Source organism: Megalopta genalis, chromosome 4 (assembly GCF_051020955.1).
Source record: "Megalopta genalis isolate 19385.01 chromosome 4, iyMegGena1_principal, whole genome shotgun sequence".
NCBI lineage: Eukaryota > Metazoa > Arthropoda > Insecta > Hymenoptera > Halictidae > Megalopta > Megalopta genalis.
The window spans coordinates 13,220,409-13,241,504 of record NC_135016.1 but is presented as its reverse complement, the minus strand read 5'-3'; the positions used below and the strand labels follow the sequence as shown (position 1 = coordinate 13,241,504).

The 21,096-nt window shown below is 35.9% G+C and overlaps 1 protein-coding gene across 1 annotated transcript; it reads right to left on the bottom strand.

Annotated features, from left to right (window-relative positions):
- Window positions 1-1,018: 1,018 nt before the first annotated feature.
- On the bottom strand, window positions 1,019-20,436 carry LOC117221496 (uncharacterized). The gene is made up of 5 exons (XM_033472516.2): window positions 20,071-20,436; window positions 14,872-14,995; window positions 14,643-14,793; window positions 12,456-12,672; window positions 1,019-3,969 (listed from the first exon to the last, which is right to left on the bottom strand). Exons 1-5 carry the CDS (start codon window positions 20,310-20,312, stop codon window positions 3,843-3,845), a joined length of 861 nt encoding a protein of 286 aa, XP_033328407.1. The 5' UTR covers window positions 20,313-20,436; the 3' UTR covers window positions 1,019-3,842.
- Between the last annotated feature and the right edge of the window lie 660 nt (window positions 20,437-21,096).

Here is a 21,096-nt window from a genome sequence, read left to right as displayed (position 1 = left end):
TTGGTGAACGAATTTTATCGTTAACGGTTTCTGTGGAGTTGCAAACCCTGTTTGTAAGTAATGTTTGTTATTATTAGTGAAAATATTTTAATACATCGAAATAGCAATTAAAAGTACAACAGTAATAATTTTTTTATAAGTATTAAAATTGAGCTCCTCGGAGTATGTAATAGAAATTAATCTATTATTGACGAGATCTATTAATTAATTTATCATAACGTAGAGAGAAACTTGAAGGCCAAATATTGCAAATACTGTTTCAAGTAGTCGTCACTCTGCAGATGGATTAAAATAGTATTTTGCGTAATTGAAGTAACAAACTTTATCTTTATCATCGCAAACAATATTTAAAACATTTCATAATAATGAAAATAAATGAAGGAGATGATAATCTGAATGTGCCAGAATCCGACATTTGTTTATTGAAAGTAATGAATACTAATAAAATAAACGAAAATAATGAAAAAAATAATGAAACTAATAAAATATCGTTTTTAATATAATACAATTTGAAAAACGTTTCTCTGTAATAATGTAATTCTATTTTCAGAAGTACTCAGTATGATCTAAGACAAAATAGATTAATTGCTATGTATTGTTTGAAATAATATTTGATCAAATTCTCATTTATTTCCATCCATTTTTCATAAATTTGTCTATTTTTTCTTGGATTCTGATGCGGACATCGCATTTAATATATGAGATAATGCGGATGTGATATTATTTTAATCGAGACAGATGTAAAAATTATAATCGATATAAAAATAACATAATTTTAATCAAGATAGATATGACAATGTTAACGCACATAGAAATAATATAATTTTAATCAAGATAGATATGATAATTTTGATGAACATAGAAATAATATAAATTTAACAAACATAGAAATGGCATAATTTTAGTCAGAATAGAAATTGCATAATTTTATTCGATAATGATTGCGAACGAAAATGCATCCATGAAAAGAAGGCAATATGGATGTAGATGTAGGATTGAAAATATTAAATAATACACATCGTTTGATCATTAAAATTTTAATATTTCTACATGAATATTTCAAGGTTTTATAATCTAAATATAAATTTTTGTTAATACAATATTTAAAAGATCGTTCAGTGTTGTTAAAATATTAATTCTCTTCGATACGTTTTCATATAAATAAAAGCAGATATAGAAATTAAATATTAAAGTAAGAGAAGTTTCGTTCTGAAGTATTACTGACTTTCCTTTAAATTACGCAAACACCTTTATACATTGCCTCGTTCTATAAACATTCGACTTTACAAGTGCTTATTTCATTCGAAAAAGCTTAAATAGGAACAGCGATTTATTATTGCAGTTAAAGATTAATATTTTTAAAAAATGAAGGAAAATAGGAACATTTCTCTTTGTAGAACAAGCAACGAACCAGGTAGAACTGTCTATGCGAGCATTTATATTGCATTATAAAAAGTGGATTTGATCTTTCATGTTAATTTCATAATGCACTTGTACGACATTCGGGACACGATCCTGAAATAATTTATATTTATAAGAATGGTGGGAACATCCCGGTGGAAAAGGATCACGTCTTCATGAATTATTTATATTCCTCGATTTCAGCTACGAAGTAGGTCGTTCTATCGACTGCCAGAAATATGTTTCTGCGAAATAGAATTATATTTCATTTGGTAGCGTGATTTTAAAATCTGATGAAATTAGCGAGACCTGGAAAACTAATATTTATTTTAATTTTATTTTGAATGTTTTGAATTTGTTTAATTATCATCAATAAACTACGGATCTTTATGCAAAATTAAAGGTATCGACATCAATTTCAAAAGATAGAAACCAAATAAAAATATTTTTGTCTCTTTATCTATTTTTATCGATTAAAACTAATGTGTTAATATTATTAAATTGTATTAATGTTCCTAGTATTTTAATTTTCACCTACTCTATCATGTTATAAATATATAAAATTCGCAGTCTATATTTGTCAGAATTAAAATAATTTATCCAACAAATTCTAAATCAATTGTTTTAAATTTTCCATTAGACTGCCTTTGGGAATTGTTTAAAACTATATGTTAATTGAAACATTTAATTTCAGTACTCGTCATTTTTATCATTACAGTTTTAGCATCCTGTGACACGTGCTACTCATTTAATGCGTGGTCATGCAACTGTTTCAAGATTTAAGCAATTTTTTATTGTTTTATAATCAATAAAATAATATAGATAATAAATAATGCTATAAATAACAAACAATATTTTATCTACTTAGACTGCAATATTGATTTCAGTTTACTAATTTGGTTACACTCAACATACAATGAATTGAGTTAAGTTGAGTAGTTACTTAAGTCCAGTCAAGAATTTAAGTAATAATTAAATTAAAGACAAAAATCGTGAGCAGGCTCGTGTTTCAACTTCTTAAAGATGCAGCTAGATAATTTCATTATCAATGTAATAAAATTGATTCATATTTACGCGTAATCTTATCCCATGATTGATTGAAATATTATTATTTTAGAATATCTTCATTTACAAGGAGTCAATTTTATATAGTCCTCACTCATCATATTTTCGGAAAAAGATAATACTTTGCGGAAACAGCCTTGTATTGTTACTTTTAATAAGGCTTGTCAAACAACTATTCATTTTGTGTATACATATATTCATAAAGTATGAAGTGTTATTATTTCTAACTGATCAATATTAAAATAAAGTAAAAATAAATATATTATTATTATTATTATTATTATGTTATTTAGATATTAATACTCGCGATCTTTTAAAATGTTAAATGTTCTGAAATAATTGTATAATATTTTATGAAAAAACCGTCCGAAATCTTTTCTTGCTTAACACTTCGACCGTCATGCCTCAAAAATGTAAAATTCAAATATCCTACAGAATCGAATTAAAATTGAAAAGTTAAATAATATAACATCAATAACAATTTCGACATTCAACATACAATGGGATAACCTTACAATTATTAATTTCCAAATCTGAGCTATTAATTCCTGCAGCCATACTTTGATGACGCGGCAAACTATTAAATAATGAAATTATCTGTACGTCAACTAACGCGTCAAAATTCGTTCTCAAATACCTGTATACTTTACAAAACATATTAACCTTCGATCTGCATTGACTGGGTCGTTTTGGCCCAGTATATTTAAATCGTCACCTGATCAATCAAGTTTCGGCAATTCGATTAAACAAATGAGCTTTACACTAGGAACAACACAAAAATTAACAAGTCCGCACGAAGTAACAAAAATATGTTCGGAAAGACGAATAAATGAAGTCGAGAATCGTCATAAACGTCGTCGATTTTATAATTGCGAAAACAGTCCGCCGTCCGAGGTTGAAACGTTTCAAGCAAAGCAATGAAAATGTAGAACAACGCGGACACAACTCCACGCGAAACGCATTAACTCCTAATGAAAGAGATTCCCAATCCCCATTTCTGCAAGTTCCACGCGTGTCTAATTACATCCTAATTGGCCCGTGGAAAGATTTAATATCAATGCACGAGACAGAAACCGCGACTGGCATTTACCGAAACTGTCCTGAAACGAACACGGGCCCATTAAAAAGTTTGCAGCCGAGACCGTTCTACCTGGATCATTACCGCGTTAGCCTAACAACAGTGTAGGGTCGTCAGATTAAGACACCGTTACCGCAGAACGGTTTCGTTACCACGGCCGCAGGATATCCTGCGACTCGCCTCGACTCATCCTTGATCCTTCGGGACCGTTCCTTGACGGTGCTAACCGGAGTTCGACGGGGTTTCGATGGCGGAGCTCGTGGTATTACGAAGACGGCAACGGGAACCAGCGGGTAGGTCAATTTTTTTGCGGTTTTATCAGCCGGCTGGCCGGAGGTGACAATTTGTTGAAGCCCGCGTTGTCGAACACCGGAAGCAAGTCTCTGACTCTTTGTCCGGCGCCGATGGCTGCCAGCTCGAACCACCTGAAAACACGGCGGACACGGCGCCCCGATGAAAAATTGACTTGCCTTTCTTACGCTTTAATTAATCGCGCACCTACGGCGGCCGGAGATTATCGTGACATATGTTCCGCCGCCGCGGAACACGAAATTTCATACTTTTTACCGTAACTCGATTGACTGGCGGGGTTAGCACGCGACAAAAAGCCAAGCCGGGCAAGGAGTAATGTTTTTCGAGAAAACGTTTTTCTGTCGAAGTTCTGCGCTGTTTTTAAACCTTGGATCATGCAGACCACTAGACGCGGCATGTATACAGTGTATAGAAAAGCCAAGAGTTTAGTGGAACAAAGAGAGCCCACTGATAAATCACTATGACATGGCGTGGATTAAAAAGATGATCGTTCAAAATGGCTGGCGTTGCATCAGTTGCTTCAAGTTCGAACCTCAGATGCTATTCACTCATGTTTACTATCGATGTTGCGTGAACGTAATTTTGAACAATTTTGAAAACAGCGGCGCGAGCGCGCTGTTTGAAAGAGAATCAAAATAGCGATGGGAATGCATCTTTCCCACATATGTCCCATGCATATTTTAACACTTTCGCATATAGATTAATGTCGAATATTAAAACAGCTCAACACGTCTGAAATATCGATGTCCGAGCTGAAATTTGGCACGGAGGATTAGTCCGTTTAATTATCGCATCTGCAGTGATGCATAATTGATAGAATATATTTTGCCAATGCTGCAATCCTGCATGACATTTTCAATTGTCATCTCTGCGTGGCAGTGACGAGTAATTATTACATTGCGTACCTTAGCGCAAAATAAAAATTTTCTGAATAAATTTTAGGAAGCGAAAAGTTCAACGAAAAGAATGAACCTTAAACACCTTAGCACCTCTGATACCTTAAATATTTTGAGTTAATAAGAAGAGTATTGTGTGTACGCCACTGTCCGCTCCGTGCTCAACTAAAGTCAACTCTGATGATGGGATTACAACAGTCGTTGTAGTCGTGCGCGCTAATTACCTGGTTCGCATGTCTATAAATGACCAATTACACTCGGTTCGAATCCCAAATTTGGAGATTTTGATAAGTCCATTGGTTTTCGAATTTCAGGCATCAGTTGCTGCATGGTAGTTCTTTATAATATGTTTATTATATGCTTGCACCTTCCATGTACATTTTCATGCATGCTATACTTGCAATCCCGATAGTATCACCACAGCTACGTTGTATCGTTTCGTAGCTGGGTGTAGCGTCGGAAATGTACATTTTTTTACTATGGCGTACCTTACCAAAAATCTGAAAAAGTTTGGAATGCTGTTTACGAAAGTATTTTATCAGGGAATTGATAGTAAAAGGTGCAATATTCTTTTTCTTGGTTTATATTAGTTACTTATTGTCGCGTTAACCAATTCGGATAATTAGCGACTTAGTGTTCTGATTTCGGAATCTTCAGATTACATAAATGTACACTGTGTGCATATATGGTGCACGATAAGCACGATAAGCCAACGTAGATGACAGATTTTAGATTTCGATCATTAGAAACTTTTGGAAGTGTTCATTTCTCTTTTTTCGAACTGCTCGCTTCTATCGGAACGGTGCCGTTTATTTCGATTATTCGGATCAGTCCGTGCGACTCGGTCTTTTCCAAGTATTCGATTTAGTCGCATATTCAGATAGGATCGAAAACCGAGTCTTCGATTCGCTTCAAGTTCCGATTACTCTATAATTCGAGCATTGAAACAGCCCTACTTCGGAGTTGAAATTTGGCACGGAGGATTTCCTCGAACGGTGTAATATTCGTTGATAATGCTACAAGAGTAAATTTGACCGTCTCCTCCGGCTGAGTCCGTTTAGTTACCGCATCTGCAGTGATGCATAATTGATAGAATATATTTTGCCAATGCTGCAATCCTGCATGATATTTTCAATTGCCACCTCTGCGTGGCAGTGATGAGTAATTATTACATTGCGTACCTTTGCGCAAAATAAAAATTTTCTGAATAAATTTTAAAAAGCGAAAAGTTCGACGAAAAGAATGAACCTTAAACACCTTGGAACCTCTATACCTAAAATATTTTGAGTTAATAAGAAGAATATCGTGCGCCACTGTCCGCTCCGTGCTCAACTAGAGTCAACTCTGATGACGGTATTACAACAGTCGTTGTAGTCGTGCGCCCTAATTACCTGGTTCGCATGTCTATAAATGACCAATTACACTCGGTTCGAATCCCAAATTGGAGGCTTTTTCAAAGTCCATTGGTTTTCGAATTTCAGGCATCAGAAGTCCCCAAAAGGTTGGTACGGCATGGTAGTTCTTTATAATATGTTTATTATATGCTTGCAACTTCCATGTACATTTTCGAGCATGCTAGAGTAGCATTTCGATGGGTACCATAGTAGTTACGATGTATCATTTCGTAACTGCGTGGTACGATCGAATATGTACATTTTTTTACTATGGCGTACCTTACCAAAAATTTTAAAAAGTTTGGAATGCTGTTTGCGAAAGTATTTTATCAGGGAAAATTAATATTAAAAGGTACAATTTTTTTTTTCTTGGTTTATATTAGTTACTTATTGTCGCGTTAGCTAATTCGGATAATTAGCGACTTAGTGTTCTGATTTCGGAATCTTCAGATTACATAAATGTACACTGTGTGCGTATATGGTGCACGATAAGCACGATAAGCCAACGTAGATTACAGACTTTAGATTTCGATCATTAGAAACTTTTGGAAGTGTTCATTTCTCTTTTTTCGAACTGCTCGCTTCTATCGGAACGGAAATACTATAAAGTATTCGATTTAGTCGAATATTCAGATCTGATCGAAAACCGAGTCTTCGATTTGCTTCAAGTTCCGATTACTCTATAATTCGAGCATTGAAACAGCCCTACTTCGGAGTTGAAATTTGACACGGAGGATTTCCTCGAACGGTGTAATATTCGTTGCTAATGCTACAAGAGTAAATTTGACCGTTTCCTCCGGCTGGGTCCGTTTAGTTACCGCAACTACAGTGATGCATAATTGATAGAATATATTTTACCTACGCTCGAACCCTGCAGAACAATTTCAGTGATCACATGGCAATGATAAGTGGACTGCGGATTTTAAGCATTTATGCAAAAATTGGATAGATGCAATTTCAAATAGTAAACGCATTGTGAGAATCTAAAAATGTCAATGTGTTATCTTCAACCTATTAAAGCTATTGAAGAAAGAAAGAGCTTGCTATTTAGTTGATCCGCAGTCTAGTGATAAGTAATTATTAGATTGCGGAAGCTTGTACAGTATAAAAATTTTCTGAATAAATTGTAAGGGATAGAAAGTGAAATAAAAAATGCACCTTGAACTAATAAATATTTTGAATTAATAAGAAAAATATTGTGCTATTGTCGTCTCCGTGCTGAGTTATTAGTCAACTTTGAGTACGAAATTACAATAATCACTGTAGGCGTGCGCGCTAAATGCCTGGGTTCGCTTGTTTACAAATTGCCAGACGCGATTTACATTCGGAATTTTCGGGGTCTTTATCCTCCATTGGTTTTCGAATTTCAGTCCAAAAAATATCCTATCCCAATCATCATGGGCTATTGCGTGTGTTTCTTAAAATCTCAGTGTTACTGTTTCATTGTTGTGAAAGAGTAACAATCCAACATGGCTGGAACGAATATGCGAACTGTTACGTATTTGTTCCATCCACGTTGGAAACAAACCCTTTTTACGGTAGCGTACTTTACCGAAAATCTGAAGGAATTGAAAACGCTGCCTGTGATGATATTTTATCAGGGAATTAATATGAAAATAGTGTGATATCTTCTTCTTCTTGTTTTATATTGGTTATTTATAATCGCGTTAACTACTAATCCAGGTAATTAGCGACTTAGTGTTCTGATTTATAATTTGTTGCACACTTCAAATATCGACAATTTGTCAAAGATCAAAAATAGGGTAAGAGTGTGTCAATTACTGTGCCAGCCCCTGGTACACTAATTATATTTAAAAGCAACATTGTGGAATTAAAGATATCGAACTTCTGAAATAAAATTTAATCTGTAATTTGCATAGCCGAATCGAAGCTTTAACTTCATAAGGAGTATAAAATGCGGAAACTAAATTTTTAAATTTCTGGCACAAAGTTCGTTGTGTTTTTGCCTTGATTTTGTTAAAACGCTTAGGAAACACGTTATAAATAAAGATGAAAGAAATACAGAAAATGGATGCTTTCCAAAACAAGAGAGTATACTGTTGTATTGTAGAAAAATAATACAATATAATCGATTTCTTAGACGTAGTTTTTTATTTAAAGCAATTTATTAACTGAAACAAATTATGTCTTGTTTCTATAACTGTGACTCGATTAAGTTTTCGTGTCGTTTTCGATGCGTACGTTGATTACCGAGCAAACTCTCATGGCAAACATCGTCGTTACGTCTAACCTTGCCTTCTTAGTCCTTGAGAGAGAGAGAGAGAGAGAGAGAGAGAGAGAGAAATGTTTGTATTCTTTTCTTATTCGAATAATATCGTAAGTATTGAAACATATACATGTATGTGCGTACATTGTATTTATAATAAATTATGCTGAATAATTTAGTACGGAATATTTCACGTTTTTACATTTTTGTTATAGGATTACTTATTTAGTAAACCGATTACAATAATTGAAGCATGGTAATTAGACCAGTGTTCAGAAATTGACACACATTAATTAGATCAGTATACAGAAAGTCGCACGAAGTAACTAGAAAAGGCTGAATAACTAACACACAGAAATTAACTTTTCATCTCTCTTTAAGGGTACAGTAACTCATTCAGAAACTATCTTGTCTGTTTAGTTGAATATTTTGTGTTCTTTATGTACTTCAATTATGACAAAATTCGTACTTACACCGAGACACGAAAGTATTCGAACGCTTTTTAACCCTAGAAAGATAACCATATGACAACGTACGTAAAAGATAACCATACGCTTCAGAGGCGCATGCTTTTCTAAGGCGTCAATTTTATACTAACAATGGATATTTATTTAAGTTAATCTAGTCATTTTAAAGGTTTGGCATTATTGTAAAAATAAAATGCATTTATATTATATTTTTTTATATTTTAAGTAATTTTAAACTTAAATCACTAGACCTCTATGAAAAATTAACAAAAATCAACAGTCTTCGCAGGCGCCTCTGCGACATAGGTTATCTTTCTCGGGTTAAAACGGAATTTTTTCGAGATATTAGAGAGATAAGTTTACTAGGCAATGGCTAAAAAGTTGTTCTCAAAACTTGCAATTGGTTGGAATGGCAAAAAAAGTAAAAAACTTCTGTTTCAACTTTTTTATCTAAGACTGTAACAAAAATTTTAAAAATGCCTTTCGTAGATCTCGGTAACTTATACGCGTTGTTTGTACTTATACGCATTTGTTTGTTATAATTTCTTCAATTTACTTCAATTTACTTCAAAATTTTATGAAACTGTATCAAGTAGATTATACAATATATTCAACAGTACAATAAAAATAAGGTGAATTCCATAAAAGAGAATTAACTTTTCTTTTCGACGATATATCCACTGCGTTCTTAATTACTTCTTGGACTAACCTTGAAATCCGTTTTATTAGTTCGCCTATTATTTCTGATCCTATTTGGCTCCATACATGGTGTAGTATGTTCCACATACAAATTTCGAAATCATATCGTGCGAAATAAACTCAGCGTACGTTTTCACTAAACAAAATACAGTAAACGGAAAAACTAATTGCATAGGCGACAAACACTTGCAACTCAACGTGAACTTTCCACAATAGGATGCCATAAATCTCAATACTAAACCTACAACATTACCTAAAGTTCGTTTTATAAGTGCCATAATAATTTTTCAGGAGAGTGTACGTGTAGATAAAAGCATCAACATATAATTGAAATGTTTTATGAAATGCAATGTAGGTAAATGAAATGATTTAATTTATCGGAAATCTCAGACACAGTAATTGGCGCGCTTACCCTACAGCGTACGAATGCAATAAATCCTCTTCAATTGTCTCTCAGCTTGTAAACGAAAATAAACAATTTGGAAAGAAGAGACACGATTATACGAACCTTGCACCTCGTTTTTATAGTCGCCAATCGTAAACAGCTATAAAAATAATCGTAATTAATAACTACTACACAACTAAAAAAATAATCTCCTCTTTCCAAATTCTCCATTTTTGTGTACAAGCCGAGGGTCGATTACGAAGAATTGACTGTACTTCTTACGCTGATCGCGTGAAATCTCCATGAAATCATCGTCATCGAGCGATCATCATCGCTGATTGGTCGTTGTAGCGCGAGGTATTAAAAGAACGAGCGCTTCATTTGGCCCAGTTCGGCGAGCAAACACGGGATCGGAAAGAACGTTAGAACGTGCAGCGAAACAATAATGAAACGGGTTAACAATAACGCAATTATGCGAATTATTCCGGCGAAATACGGAACCGCGCCGTGCCGCGCCGCGCGAATCACAGCACCATAGCCCCGTCTGGGCGGAATATAATTCGCATTATTTCGATGCGAACGAATTTCTGCCGGCCGGGAATCGGTCGACTGGGTCGTCTGTTCCCATCGAACGATACCGCGCGCGTATGATGCAATTGTTTTGTTGCTCTTTCCGGAAATGACCGCGAATTCGATCGTGCGGTATTTTCGGGGTTTCCAATTTACGCTTTACAATCGACCCGTTCGGCACCGCGCCTTTATGATTCGTAAACACGGGGGAACTGTTTCGTTAGATGACACACACACCGGCTGCTGGCCTATTTTCTCCCCTGGGCTAATAATCTTCTGTCGTTCGGCCCGATCGAGCCGCCGATCGGATGCTAATGGCGGGCCGTGCGCATTGTCATCTTTCGTGAAATGGAAAACCAGATATTAAAAGCGACGCTCCGTTGCGCCGGAATGGAACGGTGGCCGCGCGACGCTGCGTTTCGAGGGACAATTGTAACGTAGACAGTTTAATCTGAAGCAATTAATACTGGCTTGTCGCATACGAAATTGCCGGCCGCGCGGACACCGCGAATGTTTCTTTGTTTGGATCTGGGATACAGTAATTACTGCGAACGCCGTGCCCGTGCCGTGCAGCGCCGCGCCGGTTCGTAAGAATTCCATTGTGCCGGAACATCGATTCGTGGACCGGTGAAAGAACGCATCCGGCCGTGGCTAATGTCCCGATTATACAAGGATGTTTTACGAATTCTGGTAGGGGTGAGGTGTTGTTGTTTGCTTCTGTTTCGATAACGATTGAAAGAAAATTAAGGGATCATTCCACTTCGGCTCGGCACCGTTGGAAACGCGAATTACCTCGTCATTAAACTGCGGATTTTGCGCAATTGTAATAAAACTGAATAGAGCAAATACAACCGAAAAGACATTAATCTGAGGATATTGTTGCATCATTTTCAAGTTATTACGATTGTTTGAAGAGTTGTTAGTGTTACGTCTAATCTCGCAATTAACAGAGATTATTTTTACTTTGCATAACGTATGTACTTTCCCTACCTCATCTCCCTCAAGAAGGTAATAGGACACCTGCTTAGTTGGTATAAACTGTAATTTTTTATTCAGTTTAGGCAGTGGTTGCGAGTTTCGTGGCATCATATTGTCAAAGGCACATATTAAGTAATAAATGTTTATCATTCATGCAGTTGGTTTACTCAGATTTTGCGTTATCTACATTGGTATATATATCTGGGTTATTTTAATAGTTTTAATAATTTTGTTTAAATTGTAATAAAATTATTGCTTTATCTACTTTAAATCTGCCGTATAATGCGTGGAACATGCTGCAAAGTGCATGGAACTAAATAGGATCGGAAATAATGGAAAAACTAATAAAACGGACGTCGAAATTAGTCCGAGAAGTAATTAATAGTAGTAATAGAAGTAATTAAAAAACGCGATGGAAGATTTGAAGACGATTTAAATGTCTTTTATAGAATCAACGTTACTTCTACTACGATGTAAAATATATTTATATACATATATACGCATATGTACTTCTTACAGTTTTATATAATTAAATACTTAATATATGAATAAATAATCGTGAACACAGACGTGCATCGAAAACTTGCCAAATAGAATTCAGAGCCAATGTTAGCCTTTCCGAATGACTCTAAATATAATTTCACAGATTCATCGCACAGCAGCAGCATTCAAAATTATGCGCTCGCCAATTCGTCGTCAACTAACTTCCTCAACGAATGTCAAAAGTAAATATTTCACCGTCCTCGTCGGATGAAATTGTGCTGTATAATAATCGTCAGTGGGCGTGCTTCGAAAACTGGCCAAAAGGAATACAGATGCGAGGAGAAAGTGAGTTAGCCGGCGAACAGTGGCGGCGAAGCGGTGGGGATGAAATGAAATCGTGCTTGCAGCCCCTGATAAATTGGAATTGATTTTGATGCGCGCGCGACGGGACACGCGGAGCGAGCGTTTCGCAAGCATATGTGAACACATTCATTTCCCACCTGTTGTTTTTGTATTTGGCAAGGGGTTGAGCAGCTGGATGGGGCGTTTCGGTGGGGAAATATGTGGCCCCATAAAAATCCAGACCGCGGCTCAGCAGCATCGAGGTCTCCTCCACGCTGGCCAGGGTGACCCTTATAACGGGTGGCCCCGTGTAAATCGTCGCCGGCTCGTTTTGGTTGTGAGCGTCGCTTTTCAGCTTGTCGTTGATCGCTTTCACTAATTCACAAAGCAGACATAGACTGGTCACCCGCCGGGCGCAGTTAGGCAAATGAGGGAGAAAAACGGGGGGAATTCGTTCGATCGTCCCTGTCGAGTTGGCGACTCCGTGGCAATTCGGAGAATTAGTTGGGAGAATTCATGATTTCATCCTGCGGCGCGGTTCTTGTTTCCGATTTATCACTCTTTTACCCTTCGATCCTTTCGCGCGATCGAGATTAGCCCTTTTCAAGTGTTGATTTTAACGAGACGGCACGGTTGAAACAAATATACATTTTATGCAGAGTCGGTCATTTAACGTCGGAGAGTATGTTGGCATCTTCTCAACGAAATAACTTTTTTAAACATTTTAGTGTCATTTAGTGTCATTCTTATTTCTTTTTTCTTTCCGAAGTTTCTAATTACAGTGAATTCTCTCCAATTGTCTCTCAGCTTGTAAAGAAGAATGGACAATTTGGGAAGAGGAGACTCGAATAGTTGTACCCGCTCTTCCTCAATTTTCCATTTTTGTTTACAAGCTGAGGGACAATTGGAGAGAATTTACTTTGTCAGATTTTCCGAAATTTTTGTAATTTCATTCCGGAACTTTAGCAAAGTATTTTTCAATATGTGAACAGTCGAATTTTTTTTTAATAATACTCTTGCATTATGAACTCGAATAAGAATAGATAAAGGATATTTTTTTAAAAGAAAAATCGTTTTAATTTGATTTATAAGAAGTAAAAATCAAAATTCTTCCACGATATTTCGAGAGTTGCCGTAGAAATAAAAAGAGACATGGAATTTTTAAATGGATTCTCTAGATAAGACATGAACCGTGGCATTATTCTTGAATAGTTTTCTTGCGTTATGAACTGAAAGGAGAACAGACAAAGAATATTGTCTTTGAAGGAAAATAATTCCATCTTGTTTGTATAAGGTAAAAATAAAAAGAGAAGTATGGGATTTTTTACAGGTTCTATTTGTAGTAATTTAAAAAATCCACATATATCTTTATCGATTTCTGCGGCAACTCTCCAATTGTCATGAACATTTTAGCTAACAATTTGATTATTTGTAATTATTCATTTTAACATTTTACCTGTTATAAATCTTATTCGAGTTAAAGCTATTTTTCCTTAAGAAGATATTCTTTATTTATTCTTATTTGACTCTACAATGCGAGGGTATTATTAAAAAATAATTCTACTGTTCATGTCTTAATCAGAGTCTACTGAAAAATTCTCTTTCGATTCCCACAGAAAACTCTCCAATTTTTACGCAAATATATTTAAATAACCTTTCATAAATTCCGTTTAAATCGCAACTATTCCCCTTAAAAAAGATATTTTCCAATTGTCACGGACATTTTAGCTAACAATTTGATTATTTGTAATTATTCATTTTAACATTTTACCTGTTATAAATCTTATTCGAGTTAAAGCTATTTTTCCTTAAGAAGATATTCTTTATTTATTCTTATTTGACTCTACAATGCGAGGGTATTATTAAAAAATAATTCTACCGTTCATGTCTTAATCAGAGTCTACTAAAAAATTCACTTTCGATTCCCACAGAAAACTCTCCAATTTTCACGCAAACACATTTAAACAACCTTTCATAAATTCCGTTTAAATCGCAACTATTCTCCTTATAAAAGATATTCTTCATCCGTTCTCATTAGAACCCACGATGCAAAGATATATTTTGAAAGAGTCCCCCGGTTCATGTTTCACCTAGACCCTGTCAAGAAGCCCCATATCTCTTTCGATCCCCAGAGCAAACCCTCCAATAGTTATTTGCTCACCCTATGCAAGCAGACGGTCGGTCTGCCGCGGTTGTAAAGATAAGGATCTGGTAGTGATCAGCACAGGTGAGCACCCGGGTGTCAAAAAAAAAAAAGAAGAGAAAAAGGAAGATTTCTGCAAAGCAGAAGGGCGCGGGCGGCCCCTTTAGCCGAAGCCTATCGCGATTTCGCGTGGAATACTCACGAACGGTGCCGGTGTTGAGGGGCAGCCGCGTAACTTCGACTATGGACCGGTACTTGTAGAGGGCATGCCTAATATCCTCTTCGGGTAATTCTTCGGGTACGTCCAGGACGTAGACGGTGAATGTCTTTGCGGGTCTGCACGGTATGGCGACCTGCGTTCATGAATACGAAACGTCGTATTTAGAGCCGTTTGAAGAGGGAGGGTCCTTTGTGTACCGAAAGATAAGTACCTTCTTGTAGAAGCGTGCCCCGGTGACTTTGTGGAAGCCCTTTTTGTAGACCGCCTGAAAATCGTCGATGTTGCTGAACTTGAAGAGTATACCGGTCGCCGTCTTCGTCAAGGAGAACGCGCCACTGTAATGCAAAGCGAAACCGATGTTTTATCTCCGCACCTTTTTCTCTCGTTTTCCCTCGTTTTCCCTCGTTTTCTCTCGTTCTCTCCCTCTATTTCTCTCTTTTTCCCGATCTCGATCCCGCTCTCCTCGCGCCCCATTCTCCTCTCTCTCCTCTCATCTACTCCCCGAACTTCCTATTCCCGGGTGCCGGTCCCTCCCACCAACGGTCGGTGGATTTTATCTTGTTTGCTGAGCTCCTCTATCGAGCAATTATCGCGCTTCGACTTTTCCCGGGGTAATTTCATTCCGAAATGAAGACACGGCTTATCTTAATTGTTGTGATCCGCCGGAGTTTAACCTATTAATCGAGGCGGCCGAGCGAATTCGTCGTTTGCAATGTCCGGCCTTTATTGGTTCGTTGACTGATAAATGGGAATTGTATTTAGTTGGGGGAAACGTTTCTGTTACCGATCGACAGATCTGTTGGGACGCCGCGCCAGATAAAAATACAGGGTGTTCCGCGTAATTGTAGCCACGATTTTTCGAGCACCTCCGACTGCCCGACGAGAAACTGTTCCTAACGAAAGTTAACGAGTTTTTGGTCAGCTATGGATTGCAATATAGGAAGCTTTGAAAAAAACGTTTTATTCCTTTAAAATGAACATGGTCGCTGTTATTTTTCTTCGATCGCATGGTATATTTTTCATTCAATAAATTTGGTCCCAATCTTTCTGGCACATTCTGTATATCGTGGATATTATAATTCGACTTACGAATTATAAATTAATTTAGTCTGAAAAAGTGCAGCTCGGACTGTTTTATTTCGAGGTTATGTTGTGAACTTTTTAGCAATGTAATTGATGTAAGCTCATTATTTAATTCAGTGATTTGATACTTGAAGTCCATAATGATACCATGTTTTTCTCTATCATACACTCGAAAATAACGTTTTTTAAGGTTATGTCCAAAATTTATAGAATAAGGTGCTATTTTGACTTCAAATTCGGATTCAGCTTCTCAAAGTACATAGGAATACAATGGTCTCTGAAAAAGTTCTCAAACTTCTCTTTCTTTTGTGTGGCTGTGTTATAGACTCAAAGAATCTTTTACATTTTAGCTATTAGAAATTGTAAAAAATTGAAATACAGGAAATTCTCCCTAATTGACGCTCAGATTACAGTAATGTCTCCCTAACTGACGCTCAGATTGTGCACAAAAATGGACAATTTAGGAAGAGGAGATACGACTATTTATAGTTGTTGACAATTCGTAACTATAAAAATGAACCGCAAGGATCGAATAATCGTATCTCCTCTTCCTAAATTGTCCATTTCTGTGGACAATCTGAGCGTCAACTAGAGAGACATTGCTGTGTACAGAAAAATGGAGAATTTGGGAAGAGAAGATACAATTACTATTTTTGCAATAGTTACCGAGGCTCGAATAATCGTATCTCCTCTTCCCAAATTGTCCATTTTTGTGCAGAATCTGAGCGTCAATTAGAGAAAATTGACTGTAGTTCGTCCTTATCATTCAAAAATAATAAAGTGGAAAAAAATAATGGTACTAAATACGAAACATTGATATCAGAATTTTCTTTAACCCTCGAATAGCCAACATAAATAAGCGACGCGGTGAGCCGACATCGGGTCACTTTTGACCCGTAGCTGAATTTTTCGTATACTTGCTTTGCAGCTAACTTTTTGGTACAGGATATTATCTAACGATATTTTATATTATCTATAGGATGTTAAACATATGTAAAGTTTAATAAACATATTTTCAAGTTCCTGGTCAACGGTGATCCGGTGTCGGCTGCGCGAGGGTTAAAGTGAACGTTTGCTTTTATCGTGTTGTGGATTACGACGAAAAATTACTGTCGCGTTAAACGATCATTTTAAACAATCTTATCAAACAATTTTGTCACCTACATCAGTAGTGACAAAAGTTCGCCGTTTGAGTGCACCACCATATATGAGTTTGGTACATTGTTTTTACGATAATTTAAGGATATTTTTACATTGTTCTCAATTTACTAATAGTATTAAGACGATTCATTAATTTTTAACTGTCTCATGTTTCTTCCATCTGATACAAAATATTTTTATTTATTATAGAACCAGATCTTGTATAGATTTTGAAGGAATGAAGAATAATGAATGATACAAATGATAGGTATGATGAAGAAAGGTATCAAATCATTATCACAAGTCTGACGAAAGTGACGATTTCTTTGATTATTATTGATGTTTATATTATTGACCTTTGTCCTGTATCATTTCTGCTTATCAACGAATCAATGAATTAAAACTGTAGATCCTGTAATCAATAATGAACTTTTCGGAAATCATTGGACAGTTTTGTGGAAATTGATGGCAAATTGACCGTGTGCACTGTAATGCAGCCTTGTAAGTGTACTTCCACGTAATTAGGCTGCGATGATTAACGACTGCGATCGGCGCATTTGTTTCAATATTGTCGTTTGCGGGCCGGCTAATTCGTTTCAATTATCGCGCGAGCTTTGGTGCCGTGCCACACCGAAACACTTTGTGAGTTTTATTCTGTACGCAACAATCGAATACTCGAATTCCAGTATTTACTGCAACCCTCATTTCATACGATAACATTTGTACTCGTTTTTGGTACTGTATACCGCGAGAAATTTGTTTCGTATTTAATGTGCGCTGAATCGAGAGAGTTGGGCAAAATTTTATTCGGGCCACGGATAAGAGATAAGGATTAACGAATAAATATACGATCGAATAAAAATTTAGCCGGATAACAATTTATCGGAATAAGATTTTATTCGAATGAAAATTCGTTTGGATACGAAGCTTATTTGGTATTCGAATGAGAATTTATTTGTTCGGGAATTAATTCGGAACATAATCGATTCGAATAAAAATAATAGAATATAGTATTTTCCATAGTTTATTGATTAGTTTCTTCCGTGTTAATTTGAACAATTAAGTTTTCTTTCAATTGCTGAATAAATTCGAATAATTTATTCGATTAAAAGATAAAGAACTGTTGGAATAATTTATTCGAATAGAAAATGAAGAATTATTCGAATAAACAGATGGAATAGTTTATTGCGAATGATGAATAATTGTTGTTCGAATATTATTCGACTAACAAAAATTCATTCGAATAATTATTTTAGATAAATATTTATATATATTCGAAACAATTCGAATAATGTCTAACTCTCTGGCTCAGTCATTGATATCGTATAAATCACTTTTTCGTAATCATTTTGAATTTATTGAAATGTGGAAAAATTATTGTCATTGTTTTCCTTATGTATTGTGATGGAGTCTTCAACTTCGTCTTTAGCATTTCTTTTATATATTTCTTACTTTTCTATGATTATCAAACATTATTGGACAATAAATTATACCAACAATTTCTAAAGTAACTACCGTGAAAATATATTGCTTTTGGTGAGTTGTTCAAGGGTTAATTTATAGATTGCACATTCTGTTAATAATGCACCATAGCAAGAAATGATTCGATGCCGGTAGATATAAGGTAAAAGTGTATGAAATATTATTTAATCGAGGAATGGTGTCCCCAGGTGCAGTTTCTAATGTGTCTGACCAATGCTCGCTATTTCTACTTGCAATATAAATTCATGATGGTATGACTCATTTCCATTAATATTAGAATTGCTGAGTAGTAACAGTATGTATTGCCATATAAAGTAGCAATATTGCATTTATGTAGACCCTACGCAGTTTATATTCTAATATATAATGTGTTCGCGTCTACAACAAAATTTAATAATTTTCTACGATAGTCAAACAAGTCAGTTTTGCATATTGGGTGGATTGTTGACGATATTATTGGTTAATGGTTAGGCCATTAAGATTATTGAAATTATTGCTCAATAATTTTATAGATTAAACAATTTCATTAGAATTTTTATCTTTATAAAATAAAATACTGCAAAACTCGAAAGTAAATATCGTGATATTTTTTATAAAATGCAACTAATTCGGTCAAACTCCAAGAACATAGTAAAGAAGAAGAAATAGAATTATATCTTCTTAAATAAAAAATCTCCTACTGTCATGAAAAAGTCTACAAAATAAGACATTCATGATTTTAAATATTGCAATGTTGAATAAATTTTCGATTATTAATTTTCTGTCTGTACTATTACGTGATGGACGTTATATCATATTAAATTAATTTATAAAATTTATGTATTTATCCAAAAAATTAGAAACAAAATTTATACATATGAAACAACTTCTACAAAAATAAAATTTTTGAGCTGATATTCCGTTTACAGTGCACGTTCAATTTACGCTCTGATAACTTTTCCGAATTTTTTCCTACGTCAAAAATATGTTTACAAATTTCATTTCAATACATATTTAAATCCGTTCTAAAAAATAATATATAAAAACATATTTAAAAAATTTTACATTAAAATTTACTGGATATTCACAGGATTGCTGCACCCCCTTAACCCTCCGTGGGTCAAAATGACCCACATTATTCTCATCAAAAGAGCGAAATTAACAATGAATTCAGTGCACTTGAAAGGAAAGTATGGAGTTCTAACAAAGAAAACGATGTTCTAGAATGTTCAAAGTATAATTTCAAATTATTCGATCTCAATAGTATTGCTATATTTTGACTGACTTCGCTAGGAAATGTAACAGCGAAGAGTTGAACTCTATCGAGTTCTAAATGTGACTAATTTAATGAATATTATTTCATGATAAAGACAAGATTGGATTTATCTAAACCTCGTACAATTTCCATTATAATATAAACTCGAATGAAGAAGTTAACCTAAAAATATATATATACTTGTAACCTAAAAATATCTCGCAGAAGCAGCTTCATAATATATCAGGTGTTGTAAAAGAAAATATGAGAAAAGTCTCCCTGACTGATTTGGCAGTTTCTAGCGTTAAATGCGTGTCGAATGTTATTCTACGAACTACTTTTCCCGAAAGTACCCAACAAGTGAAATCAGCGCGTATCGCTTCGGTACGTTCCCGGGTCAGAACCGATCATCTGCAGTAGTTCGAAACGGTTCTATTCGGAAGCCTTTCAATCCCTGTGGGGAACACTCACCGGAAGTTCATCTTCTCGCAAATGGTGGCCGCCTTCTCGATGCTGAGCTCATGGCTGGGCGTTAAGAGGAACGCGCCCTTGGTGAGGAAATCGGTCTCGCTGATCTCGGAATCGGTGTCCTGGTCCTGCCAATCGGCGGATCCGCGACGGCCCTCCTGGTTCAGCCTGAGCAACGAGCTGCTTTTCGACGTGGACATGTCGTTTTCGCAGGCGGCACTGCCGTCCGGTCCTTTCTGAGACATCTTTTTATAGGCCGACGAAGTGGGATCGGCTAGCCGACGATCGAATGTGACCCGTTACGCGAGATCGACTCCTCTAGACCACCAAGACCGGACATACGCTCTTGACACACTGCTGGTCAGTTACGCACCGATACGCCCCTTTTATATTCGCCGGTAGGCACTGCGTTCGCGACGATCCTGGACACTGCCCACGATCTTGCTCGTCTCGCTTCGTGCTCGTCGGAAAAAACGGTCGTCGAGCAATAGTACCGTTGACGGACGATTAGGCGTGGTTGGGATCGACGAATGCATTCTGTGTGCTTCGAGCAAACGCCAATCTTCGCTAATAAGTGGCCCGCGAACTCAACGCGGCGAACAGCTCGACAGAAGTTCTGATAAGGCAAAAGTACATACGGTGGGTAGAAAAACTATTGGCGCACCTTTTAACCCCTACAAGGCAGCGGATCTGGCAATTTTGACTCGGAGTATTTAATTAGTTCAAATAATTATTCATCTTCCGGAAGATTAAACGAAATAAATTGCTGTTACGGTAGGAACGACAGAAAGGCTTATAAGCCTGCAAGAAATATCGTCAAACATATGTTTTTAAATTGCTAAATAAAATTCAGAATTGTTATAAACATCGTCAATAGTACAGTTGCGAAAATGGTTCGCCGTTCGAGGGTTGGAACGGTATAACTTTTTTGAAACTGGGCTAAATGACTTGATTTTGTTGGAGATGTTCGGAGGAATAGTTTAACGCACAATGTCTGAAACACTTTAGATAATTTTTATAATAATTTGT